The sequence below is a fragment of the Filicampus tigris genome, chromosome 12 (genome assembly GCF_054856515.1).
Source record: "Filicampus tigris isolate MCC_2025a chromosome 12, RoL_Ftig_1.0, whole genome shotgun sequence".
In the NCBI taxonomy this organism is placed as follows: domain Eukaryota; kingdom Metazoa; phylum Chordata; class Actinopteri; order Syngnathiformes; family Syngnathidae; genus Filicampus; species Filicampus tigris.
In genome coordinates, this window is record NC_141228.1 from 24397420 (window position 1) to 24409876 (window position 12457).

A 12457-nucleotide genomic window follows, 5' to 3' on the forward strand; every position below is an offset into this window, starting at 1 on the left:
GTGGATACTACTTAGCCACAAGGACAACATGAGTAGGCACCGCCGGGTGGTGTGTCAAAGGAGCTCACTGGTGATGGGACACTGACTTAGGAACAAAAAATGAAAACAGAACAAGTTTATTTAAACTTAACATGGTGCACATTTGTTCTCTACCAAATGTTCTATATTTGGTTTTAAAATCAAATAGTGTTCAACGGCGGGGCAACGAATGCAGTGTTTAGCTCCCCCAAAAGATCAAAAAAGCTCATTTTAGAGCTGCAATATTTTTGCTCACCCTTATCATTCCGTCCCAATCCAATATCGGCTTATACCTACTCCAGACACAGCTTTAAAAAATGTTCTTCAATGGAAAAAAAATGCTAAAATGAGTCCTTCTCAGTTTGCCTTTTTAATTCAGCCGCATGTGGGCCTCTCACAGGTGGAGCACAATAATAAAAATCATTTGCTTAAAAAGAAAAAAAGACGTACAAAACCAGTTTTACACAAAACAACATATCCTGATGCGCTTACAAAAGTCAAATGAGGGCTGGAAGTCCGACCGCGACATCGGTCAGACGAGATGGACGTTAAATGATCACAATGCTGCTGGAGCTCTTGAATCGGACTGGGAAAGGAGAGTCCCAGTGAGCGGGCGGCGAAAGCTTGCGGATTTGGTCTCCGTCACACGGAGGTGGTTTCAGGCGTCAGCGGGGCTCTCTGCGGGTGAGATCTGGCTTGCTCTCGCTCCACCTGCCGCCGCTGACGCTCCCGCAAGTACCGCTTCACCCTACGGACGGTTTGCACGGTGAGCACCGTGCCGGCGGCGTACAGGATAGCCGTGATGAGTCCAAAGAGAGCCACGGCCGCATCGGCCCCGCCGACGTCACAGTTCATCCAGGTGTAGCCACTTCGCGCGTACAGCCGCTCGCGCTGCTTGCAAACGTCGGTGGCGTTGACCTCCATCACAAAGTGCAGATACAGGCCGACGGCCGCCACGTAGGCGAGGGCCCCCGCGGCCTGGAACGCCAGCGCCCCGTACAGAAGCCTGCGGGACAAACGGTGGGGGGGCTTGTTGCCGGCCACCACAAAGAGCAGCGAGACCACGCCCATTGTCAGGCTGAAGGCGATGCCGCCGTAGATGCCCGGCGCTCTCATCTGGCTGTACTGCATGTCCAGTTCGCGCGCCTTCTGCAGCTCCGGGCCCTGCAGGTTGAAGTTGGAGTTGATGTCGATGCCGCCCAGCCCGCCCATGGAAGATAAGCCCGATGTCACCATCTGAGCGGCGACCACGCAGATCAGGACCAGGGCGTTGGTCAGGACCGAACAGATCAGAACCACTCCTGAACACACGAGACATTTCGCACCGCTCGCTCACATAGCTGAAATGAAGCATTTGCCCAAAGTGCTGACACCTTTGTTTCCGAGCAGCCCAATCCATGCTTCCGTCCATCACGCAGCAGGTCGTCCGAGTCCTGAATTAGCTAAGCAGGCCCAGACCGTAGCAGTGCCACCAACATGCGTGACTGTAGGCAGGATGTTCTTTTTCGACCAAGCGCCGTGGGATTTTTACGTCTCGTGTAAAACACACCTTCCGAAAATGCCAACTTTCCTCTCGTCGCTCCACGGACGATTAGTTCAAAAGTCTTTGGGATCGTCACGATGTTTGGCAAATGGGAGACGAGCTTTTCAGATCTTTTCCGTCTGTGTAGTCGTTTCGCATTCAAAGTCTCCCAGAGGCCAGTGAGGCCTGCGCTTCTTTGGGGGTGCTTTTGGCTTCCTTAAGCATCACCTAATTATGTGGCCGATAATACGGTTCATGCTGCATTTCCACCAGCGGCTTTGCTCCTCGTCAGAGTGACAAAGAGGCGGTGAACGCAGCAAAACCAGTTGGACGGTGTTGAGACACAGACAGAAACCGGAGAGGAGGTATGCATAATGAGGTCACAGACCGCCCCTCAGCGCTGCACAGAGAAACTCTCAGCCTTCTCACCTCTCCTGGAGCACATGTGTGTGCATCTGGAGTCGTTAAGCTCAACACGTGCTGCGTCTCGCTCCCGCCCGTGTTTGGGATGGTGCTCCACATCTCGGTCGTAGTGCGGCGGTCGGGAAGACGGCCTGGACAACGCCAACAAGGAAGCATTTGTGCATTCAAATTTGGGGATTGCGAGGCAGCTGCGCGACTATCAACACAAAGCAAAGTTTCGCACATCGCACACACCTGTCCGCGGGTGAGCGGTCGGCATCGCGTGGTTCACGGGGTTGCCGGGGCTCCCCGTTTCTCTCCCTGCGGCCCCGGTTTGAACGGGGTGCTTGGCTCATTGCTGGCAAAGGGGAAAGGACACGAAAAAGAATTAAATGAATGCCACTGTCACTGTCACAGTTCTACATCGTTTCCGCATCAATTCCAGTTCGAGGCAGTCAATTGTTAACCTGCAGATGTGGACACAATTTGGGGCATTGACATTTTGTCCACATCCACCTGATCTTTTTCTCTGTGCTGACCGTTTATAGGGAGAAAAAGACTTCATGCCTACTAAATCCAAAATACGCTGCCAACTGGTGAAGTGGGAATGAGTAGAGATGGGAATGTGACGTTTTGCTAACGATTGGTCTTAGTTTTCTGACATTTAACCAATGTTTTGGCCCCACATATGCCGTCTCGGCCAGACACTTCTTGGCTTTCCCTAAAAACAACCGAAAGGCAAGCGACGAGCACCTGAGGTGAGCCTAAATAAGATCGACACTAAAATAAGAGCGGTGCGTCAAAACTCTTCAGCAGACCAAATCGTCTCAAGTGTACTCGGCAAGCAAACTTTGCGAAAAGTTGAAATACAAAGTCCACAACCGAAAATAAGGCCACTCGGAATGGAAACGTTGGCTGCTTCCCAAAACAAAATTCATCGACAGCCAACTAAAGGCTGTCAGCAAAGTGCGGCCAAAATGGAAAGTATATGGCTCAGTATGTCGAAATGCAAACTTACTGAGAAGTGGGTGTCCGCGCAGTGAAGTGCAACTACTTCGCCATTATGTCCCGTGTGCAGCGAGCCAGGTGAGGTGGAGGGGAGGTGGCGGTGCCGCACCCTGCCAGGAAGCGTACTTTTCCACATTCAATATGACAACCACGTATACGTACAAGTACGCGTCCAAGACGGCTCAGCTTGTATACTGTAGTTCTGTATGCTAAGGGGCGTGTCTGTGACGTTGTTTGGAGAGTTTCGCTCACGCTATGGCGTGTTCACGGGGCTACAACACCGAATGTTATTTCTTACTGGTCTGGTTTTGTTAATAATTTACACTGGGAAAAAAATTCGGTCTCTTCCATAAAAATATCTTCTGACAAATAAAGTAAGGGAAATCTCTTTTAAAATTATACACAGGTGCTATCCCACCAAGCATTGTCTTCTTGAGTTCAAGAAAGACATTTGTGTTGATTGTTTATTTCGTACCATGTCTCCTGAAACCTTAATTCACCAATGTCCTTATACCGTCAAGTTTTGGAAAGACATATCTAGATTCATCATTGATAATATTGACTCTGATTTTGTTCTTTGTTGGAAATATGTACTGTTTGGTTTCTTCAATAATGATGGAAAAAAACAGCTAAACAAATATTTATTATAAATTCGATAATTATTCTAGCAAAATTCCATATCCACAAATCAAAATGTCTTGTATACGTATTAATAACTGTGTTTGGTTTGTTAATGTTAATAAAGTTATCCAAAAACAACAACAACGAAAAAAAAAAAAAGTGTGTTCACGGGTCTTTGGGTAATCCGACGAATAAAACTTCTGCCATGCTTTGAAATGAATGCATCCCCCCATAATGCAATCCCCCCACCCCAAATAAAACGTAAACTGTATACGTCGCTCTCTTAAACTATTTAACATAAACAATTGCACTATAGTGACTCTCCACTGGGTGGCGGTAGTCAACTTAAAACGACAACGTCAACATTTCCGGGTCGCGAGGGCAAAGTTGACTAGAATTATTTCTCCTTGTTTTGCTGGTCACACCAAGTGGCAAGTTGAAGTCACTATTGTCGTGTCTACGTTTGAATGAAAGTGCATTGGGGTTTGGGCTCATGTTTCTTCGGATTACCGCCGCGCTCGCCAGCCAGCGTGTGGCCGTTCGACGCTGGACGCCCGCCGGCTGCAGGAGACTCACAACCGCCGCTGCATACGTCCAGGGCCAGAGCCCCGAACCTCGCATTCGAGAATACTTCTACTACATTGACCACCAAGGGCAGGCGAGTGTTGCTGCTGCTGCTGCTGCTGCTGCTATTTTCACACAATTTCCCTTGCAAAGATATTCATTTCTTCAACGCATGTTGCCTTTTGCTCTCTTGTTTGCAGTTGTTCCTGGATGACACCAAAGTGAAGAATTTTGTCACCTGTTTCAAAGGTAGAAAAAAGTTCGTGAGCTCGTGTTTTTAACTTGATTTTTCTCAGTCCCTTAGATTAGTAAAAGCAATTCACATACAGGCTCTTTGTGTAGAATGGCAACTGTGAAACTCGCATGACAGCCAGAGTCCATAGTTCTGTTCTCCAGTGTTTGCAATCTGACATCGTCATATGGTTGCTTTCAAAATATTTTGCATCACAAATATATCGAGCAAAGCCTTGATTACGGTCTGCTTTGGCAGACTATCGTTTGTGGTCAGAAGCTCAATTGAACTCATCATGGACATGAATATCATAATATCATTTGGACTTGTAATGATTTATTATTGTTATTATTATAGACATCAATCTTCCATGACTTTTAAAAACAAGAGTTGGGTGTACAATTTGGGGTTTTCGCTAATCCACACAGGGGCAAAGTGATGCATAAAGTGCCAGTAGAAGCTGGTAAAATGTCCTGTTGCGAGTTTCCGGATGGAACATTTGGAACATTTTCCTGTCGTTGGCCTCCTTCATCCTTCCATCTACTGTACTTTGTCCTCGTGGGCAGCTGTAACTTTTCATTTGGGAGGGCTTCTTTCTTGCTGTGCACTTCTTCAGTAAATGGCAATGTTCCTTCACTTTCTTCACAATGCATTGTTACAGTGATGTTCCCGCAATTTCCAGTCCGTGGCACTGGTGGTTCATTGTAATTGAATTTCACATTCGATTTCACATTCAAATAACCCGCACTTGAAATGCTTTGAATCGATCGTACTAGAATCTAATGTCGTTTGGAAGTATCCAACATCTCAACAAAAGTAGACTCGTAGCTCCTTTTGGTCGGCTGTCCAAGATACTCGTCTGCTCCTTAACCTCTGTCGGGATATCCTTGAGCAATTGTATTTGACAACGTGTCTTTTTAAGCAAGTCTCCTCCAATGTGATGTTGCTACGTCGTTCTCATCTTCTTGCATCACCAGACACACAGTTCCTGGTCTTCTTCTTCAGTCGTCTCCGTTTCAACCAGATCGGCCGCTACCAGGACCACTTCCCCTTTCTGTCTCCGTGCGGGCGCGAGAGGAACTTCCTGCGTTGTGATGACCGTCCAGTGGTCTTCACCCACCTGCTGCAGGACGCCACCGGTGAGCGGGACTTGCTGTCCTTCTGCGGCGGCGCAGACAAGCTGACCGTTGTCTTCAACCCCGAGGCGCTCTACATGCACCCGGCCAGCGGGCGAGTTTACCACCCCTGCTCGGAGCGAACGGGCGGCGTGGGGCTGGTGAGGTCGGCCCTGGCTATGGAGCTCAGCCCGTTCTTTACGTACGCTTCCGAGCGAGGTCACTCAGGACCGCCCACGCACTTCCTGTGGAGGAAACGGGAGCACGCACTCAGCAACGAGCTGGCAGGAAGCTTTGCCACCAAAGAGGACCACAGTGGAGTTGGGGGCGGATAAAAAAAATGGACTGTGCACAAAGTCTTTCTATGAGACTGATGTCATGGCACATTAGTGACTGTTATGAATCATGCGTTTGGGATCTATCAGGTCATGTATTCATATTATCCGCAAACTAAGACTCGTTGCTTTCATCAGCTTTGAAGTGTTGGTTAATTTAACGAGCCCCATTGCAGGCTGCGACGTTGACAAGCAAATTCAACTTGGAGTGGTACCCGATGTTCCCCATTGATTTTCCACGACCAAAAAAATGGCTCGGGAAATGTCAAGTGCTGTTCGTATCGATGTTTTACACAGCTCAGCGGTTAGCATCAATACTCGTGCTTGCTAACGCTCAAAATACAAAATATGTGATTAGGAAACCACATTTGTTGCAGTGTTGCCTGTCCACCTTTATAAAATGAAACATTTAGTACAAGATGGATGAAAACGGTTCAGGTACTGTCTGAATGATATTCACGTCTGAGAAGCAAACGCTACGTCCGGCCTACAATATTCGTTGTCTGACTTCCTTCCTTCATATATTTTGCAGCTTTGACACTGAAAATGACTCGGACAACGCTTCACCTTTCACTTGGAAAAAGGTCACTGCAGCTTAGTCTGTGTCCTTGCACGACCAGTAGGGGGCGATGTCAACGCATGGAAGAATGTCCAATTGCTCTTTGTCACTTCATTGTTGCACTCAATAATCATATTGATGATGGATGGCATGCTTGCATGAGTTTGAGGAGCGTGCACAGAAACTTGAGCGTATATTTTGCCCCCTTTGTTACCCCCCCCCCCCCACCCAGAAGAAAAGTAACATTTTGTTATCCAATACTGCATTTAACGCCTTGTTAAAAGTAAACACATTTGCAGTAAAGCCCCTGTGGCGTTTTTTTTTCTCATTACACACGCTAATGGCTTGTCTGCCTCTGACTAGCAAGGATCATAAATCAGCCGTCTGCACCCTAAAAGTCACTAGAGTAGCAAAATCCTCTGTATTTACTGTATTTTCCTCCTGCTGGGAAGGGCTGGTGTCTTGGACTTGTTTAACCAAGTCATGAAATTCCTTTGATCATGTCTTTGCGTGACTGGAAAATGAAGTCGAAGAAGTGTTCAGGAGCCAAACAGATCTTTCAGAGCCTTCATCCGTTCCCTCTCAACTGTTCTTATAGCAACAAACTTGAGCGGTCTTGATCGGGTTGAAGACTACTTCCATTCTCTTTCCGACCAGAGTTGAAATAATAAAAAGCGAAAAGGTTCATATTTATTACGAGTCCCTTTGAGCAAGGGCCATATTGTTTGCGTTGAAAAAGAGACACGTTACTTGAACTGACTCTACCAAGGACGCTGATGGATTTGAGTTGTTTTTAAAAGTCCGGATTCTTTTCCTCAGAACTCAAATGAATCCGATTTCAAATCGAAAAACACGAGGTACATCCATTAAGTATGCTTATTTTGAATGCACTTGAACCAGGGATGGGGCTACAGCGGGGCTAGGGGGTGCTATAGCACCGTCATCAGTGAAGGCCCTCCGGCATTTGATTTTGATATTGTGAAATCTATTTCGGAATGATTTTCTTAGCCTGCCTATGTATTGGTCATGCCCCCCTTTGGCCCCCGGAGAGAAAAAAAAAAAATCCTGGCGCCGCGCCTGATTTGAACTTTTTGACTAATTTATGCTGCCACCCAAGCAACGGAAAATCTTTTTCTTTTTTTTTACGACTTGTGATGAAATGAGGGAGGAAAAAAAACATATAACGAAGGATAACAATACCGCCCATGTGTTGTTATCCTCCTTGACCTAGTTAGTAGCCTGTTACTAAAACACTCGATCGGCACTCAAAAAAAAAAAAAAAAAAAAAAAAAAATATATATATATATATATATATATTTTTTTTTTTAAAAAAGCCTTAGTATACATGGTCACTTTTTTTCCCCCAAAATGCCTGATGACATGATCGTTTAAAAAAAAATATATAATAATAAAATAAAATAAAACTTTTACTATACATGGTCGTTTTTATCACAAAAAACGCCTTACTATACATGGTCGGTTTTTTTTCTACAAAAACGCCTTACTATACCTGGTGGTTTTATTTTTTAAAAAAGCCATAATATATATGGTCCCTTTTTTTCCCAAAAAATGCCTGATGACATGATCGTTTTTTTTTTAAAAAAAAAAACAAAAAACAAAAACGCCTTACTGTACCTGGTGGTTTTATTTTTTTTAAAAGCCATAGTATACATGGTCCCTTTTTTTCCCCCAAAATGCCTGATGACATGATCGTTTTTAAAAAAAAAAACAAACAAAAAAGTCTTACTATATACATGGATGTTGTTGGGTTTTTTTCCACAGAAAACGCCTTACTATACATGGTGGTACCCCCCCCCCCCCCAAAACGCCTTCCAATAATACATGGTCGTTTTTTTTTTAAAGAAAAAAAAAACACTTACTATACATGGTGGTCTCATTTCCTATCAATGCCTTTGATGCGTTTTAGCATTCAACATGATGCTAACACTTTCTTTCTATTATAACAACTGGTTAGCAAGAAGATGACCATAGTTGAATGGTTAGAGCAGACTGTGACATGGATGACCAGGGTTCAATTCCAGCCTTAGACAGCTTTCAGCTAAACTTCTCGTTCAGCTCATATTTTCGCTTTTAATATTGCTTGATATAATGAATTATGATTATACATTGTCGACATCTCATAGTCAAGTTTTTGGGGTTGTTTTGTACAAAACTACCAATTTTGGTACAATGCAAGAAAGAAGGTGGGTCAAATTGACCCAATTTGTGGATTGGTCCCTTTTTGACCCCAAATTGTGTTATTTTTAAACCAACTGTTTTTAGAGTGTAGAGACCTTGGAGGGGCTACATGGTAACTTTTTTTTTTTCCGTAGCGGGTACTCGTGGAGGTCACTGGTACCAGCCGCTGATACTTAAGGCAAAGAAAGTCTGGTATCGAGTATGTCCTCCTCAGGCTGGTGATAAAAATCCTGACTTGGAGTGGCAAATTCCAACATTCATGTGTAATTTCAACAAGTTATTAGTTGCGGCACCTCATTGCAGATTTCACCTTGGACTAGTTACAAGATGATAACTAGCTAGCTTGCTAACTAACTAAGCCTAACCTATCACATCCCACTTTCCGAATCGGCTGAAAGGGAGGGAGAAAAAGACATGAAAGCCTCGACTGAAGTTGAAATCAGACTTAGAAAAAGACACACACAAAATTCCCAATCAAATCTATTTTCACGTTATGCAGATGACAGTCATTAGATGAGTTATACATTTGGGAAATCAAACTTATTTTTCGGAAGAATCTACACCATTTTAGATTTGTAGGCATATCTTTGTTGCACACAAAAAGTAATTTTGAGTTTCACAAACATTTAAAAAAGACATTCACTGGATTTAGTTTTTAGCAGCTCCTTTGTTCCTTCATTTCATCGTCCGTAGACATTTATTAACTTCCTTCACTGATGTCAAACTCATGAAACAAAACAAAACAGGATTCAACAAGTAAAGTCCAAAGCAAGATGCCGGTTTTCATAACTAGACCGACTATATGACGTTAAGACACTTCACGTCTTCGCACGTACTGTGGAAAACACTTGTTTCGAGAAAATGTACACCGGTTTGCGTCATTATGAGGACAAAGAAGACACTTAGGTCAGTGGTTCCGATAAAGATTCAAAATGGCAACGTGGTCACTTGTGTCTTTTGGGGATTTCAGCACTTGGGACAGTTTGACACAATCAGAGCATCCGCTTGGGAGTCTCACTGCTTTCTTTTATCTTTGATTCATACAAGCAACGGCCGACGGGCCGTCTGTGTTTGTGGCACTCTCGTTTTAGGCACCCGATTCAAGCAGCTCTAATTCCTGCTATGAACTGGGATTAACCCTGTGCTAAGTGACAACCAATGACCGCCCCCCACCGAAAACGCCCCAAACAAACGTATGTACCAATGAAAGACGATTCAATACCTATCTCAATACATGGGGTGCGATATGATTCAAGGACAGATAGATTGTCAAGTGGAACGATTCATTGGGATTACGATTTGATTCGGTCAGTTGGAGAGGGTGTGTGCGATGCAATTGACCGTCTTGTTGTCATTTCTCGGACAACTTGTCAGTACTGTAAATGTGGCATTTCCTTCAGAGATAGCTCTCCAATAAGAGACCGTTCGATATATATATATATATATATATCTCCATATATTTTAAAGAGTAGATCATCTGATTCAGTTCCATGCACCCCCATCTTTTAAATAAAAACTATTTTTCTATTTAAATAGTTTTCTGTTGCACCATATATATATACACACATATACACAGATTTATGTGTGTGTGCATTGAGATACGAATGACCCAGCAAACTCTTCTGAGATTTTTTGCATTGATTTGCAAAGTCAACTCAAGTGACTTCACACTAGCAGTACTTTGGCAAATAGGCCAAATCGGTTCACAGGACTCGAGAGGTTTGCGGGTGCGGCCGTAAAGCAAAGAGGTCGTGATCTTGATCTCAAGCTGTGAGCGCATACGCGAAGGAGCCATACGGGAGCACAACGTTACGGCTTCAACGTTAACAAAGACTTTTCAGGACGCGGGCAGCTTGCGCGACAAAGAGACAAAGACGCTCGCCAAAAGTGGACTGCGAGCAGAAAGTGAAACAAAGTGGCTTTTCTCCAAAGGCGTCCAGCTCTGCATTCCTTTTTTTCACATGGCCACGACCCTAACAACAGTTGGCGCTGTGTCTTCTGGGACTCCGTGTTAGCTTCCGAGGTCAAAAAGTCACCGGAGGGACCGTGGCTCACTTTTAGAGGCCACTTGCGGTAGACCTCACTTGGTCGTGGAGGGGCCACCTCATCGTACAGTGCAGTGTCAAGCAAAAAACAAATCCCGCTCGCAAATCCGGACCGTAGCTTGAAGACGACAGAAACAAGTTCAGCGGGGCAAAGGGTAGCAAAAGGTGGAGACCAAACAACAGGAAGGACTGCTCACGTGAACATGAACACAAATGGGAAGCGGAGAGAAAGGTGCGGTCTTCGCGACCACTTCTTTGTGCACTTCTTTGCGCTTTGTTTTGGCTCCGACGACACGGAGGAAATAAGTTGACAAAAACAAGTCAATCGCGTCTTTGGTCTTTTGGGAGAACGCCGGACCATTGCGCTGGTCTCCAAACGACGACGGCACCGGCCGCCTTTCTAGACATTCGGTTAGCCGTCGTCGGTCCGTTCAGCCGCGGGCTCGGCCCACGGCGGTTTCGGGTTTTTCTTTGCGAGGCAAACGTTCAGCCGGCCGGGAATGAAACGTGCGTGCACTCTGTTTTGCTCCAACCAAACGAGCACAACAAAGACTTTAGCATGTTAGTTTGAGGTTAATTCAAATGGATGCTGTGTGTACAAAAAACCCCGCAAGCAATCAAAGTGGCGTTGACTACTCGGAACAGCGGGAAGCAGAAATTGGCCCGCCGCCTTCGTGCCGTGACCAAGGCCGCTTCACCCAATTTCTTCCTGCTGCTTTTTCACAGCGCTTGCAGCATTCCGTGGTTACTTTGCGATCGAGTCGGAAACGTCCGTAAAAAGTTCACCTGGTTCAACTGCAGTCATTTCTCACTTTCCACCTTCCTGTACATCGCCTTGACCTTCCTTCGTTTGAAATCCACAAAATCCCTCACGAGACGGACTGGACTCAATGACCCTTTCAAAAGCCCAAGATTGGCATTTTTCGGCTCTTTTAAAACCCGAGCATTCCGATGCTTTTAAAACCCGAGCATGAGCCCTGGGTAACCCCTTTTCTGACCCGAATATCGGGTCACGTAAAACGTGACGGGGTTGCCTCCTTGGAGCGGGGCAATAATTTGCGTTCTGCTCTCGCTCTATCCGCGGGGAATCTTGCGTGACATGAGTAGAACGCGTCCTCGTGACGGTGACGAAAGTAACAAGCGCAAACGACGTGTCCGCGCGTCGCCGCTTGATTGGAGTTCTCAGAATGCGACTCCGTCGGCTCGGGCCATTGTTGCGAATTTTTCACAAACGGCAACTTTGACCTTGACCCCAACACTGACGGCATGTTAACGCAGTTTTGCAGAAAGCAAACAGCCCCGAGAGGCGGAAGCTCCACCGTCAAAGGCTTTGAAATGTGACAAGTACAGGAAAAAGGCATCGGGTGTCTTGTGGTTTCTCTGAAAGGGAAGCGCAAGGAGAATGGCACGGCGGGCCAGGCCATCTCGGACTTAGTCAAAGGAGAGCAGATCCGGGTGCGGCTCTGCGTCCTCCACACCCGCGTGGTGGTCTTTCCCGACGTGGGCCATCGAGGCCTCCTCGCCGAGGCTGATGCGGCAGCCGCTTTTGGACGTCAGGATGGCCTCCGCGTCGGGCGGCTCGCAGCTCTTCGCTCGGGCCTCCGCTAACGGAGGATCCTTGTTGATGAGGTCCGGCACGCACAGACGCAGCTGCTGTTCCTCGGCGGATCCTTCGCTCGATTCTTCGCCACCGATGGGCGCCGTCTCCGCTTTCCCGGCCGCAGACGTCCGAGGGGCGGGCTCGACGGCGGCGCCCGTCCCGGTCCGGCCGCGGTCGAGCTCGGCTCGGCGCGCCTCCCCCGCGTCGCCGGGCTCCTCCTCGGCCACGAGGGGGGGG

The 12457-nt window shown here is 46.4% G+C and overlaps 3 protein-coding genes across 3 annotated transcripts in view; 1 reads left to right on the forward strand and 2 right to left on the reverse strand.

The window, feature by feature from the left end:
- Window positions 1-100: 100 nt before the first annotated feature.
- On the reverse strand, window positions 101-3172 carry LOC147139352 (MARVEL domain-containing protein 3). The gene is made up of 4 exons (XM_086048485.1): window positions 2961-3172; window positions 2198-2300; window positions 1970-2094; window positions 101-1319 (listed from the first exon to the last, which is right to left on the reverse strand). Exons 2-4 carry the CDS (start codon window positions 2296-2298, stop codon window positions 661-663), a joined length of 885 nt encoding a protein of 294 aa, XP_085904611.1. The 5' UTR covers window positions 2299-2300; window positions 2961-3172; the 3' UTR covers window positions 101-660.
- A 711-nt stretch (window positions 3173-3883) lies between these two features.
- On the forward strand, window positions 3884-6679 carry c12h8orf82 (chromosome 12 C8orf82 homolog). Its single transcript, XM_086048495.1, has 3 exons — window positions 3884-4229; window positions 4336-4384; window positions 5345-6679. The coding sequence occupies exons 1-3, from the start codon at window positions 4065-4067 to the stop codon at window positions 5815-5817; spliced, it is 687 nt and encodes a 228-aa protein (XP_085904621.1). The 5' UTR covers window positions 3884-4064; the 3' UTR covers window positions 5818-6679.
- A 2363-nt stretch (window positions 6680-9042) lies between these two features.
- The window catches only part of LOC147139354 (carboxyl-terminal PDZ ligand of neuronal nitric oxide synthase protein-like), a 44789-nt gene continuing 41374 nt past the window's right edge, over window positions 9043-12457 (reverse strand). The window contains 1 exon segment of the mRNA XM_086047227.1: window positions 9043-12457. Within this exon segment, the coding sequence (XP_085903353.1) occupies window positions 12052-12457 (406 nt within the window). The 3' untranslated portion in view covers window positions 9043-12051.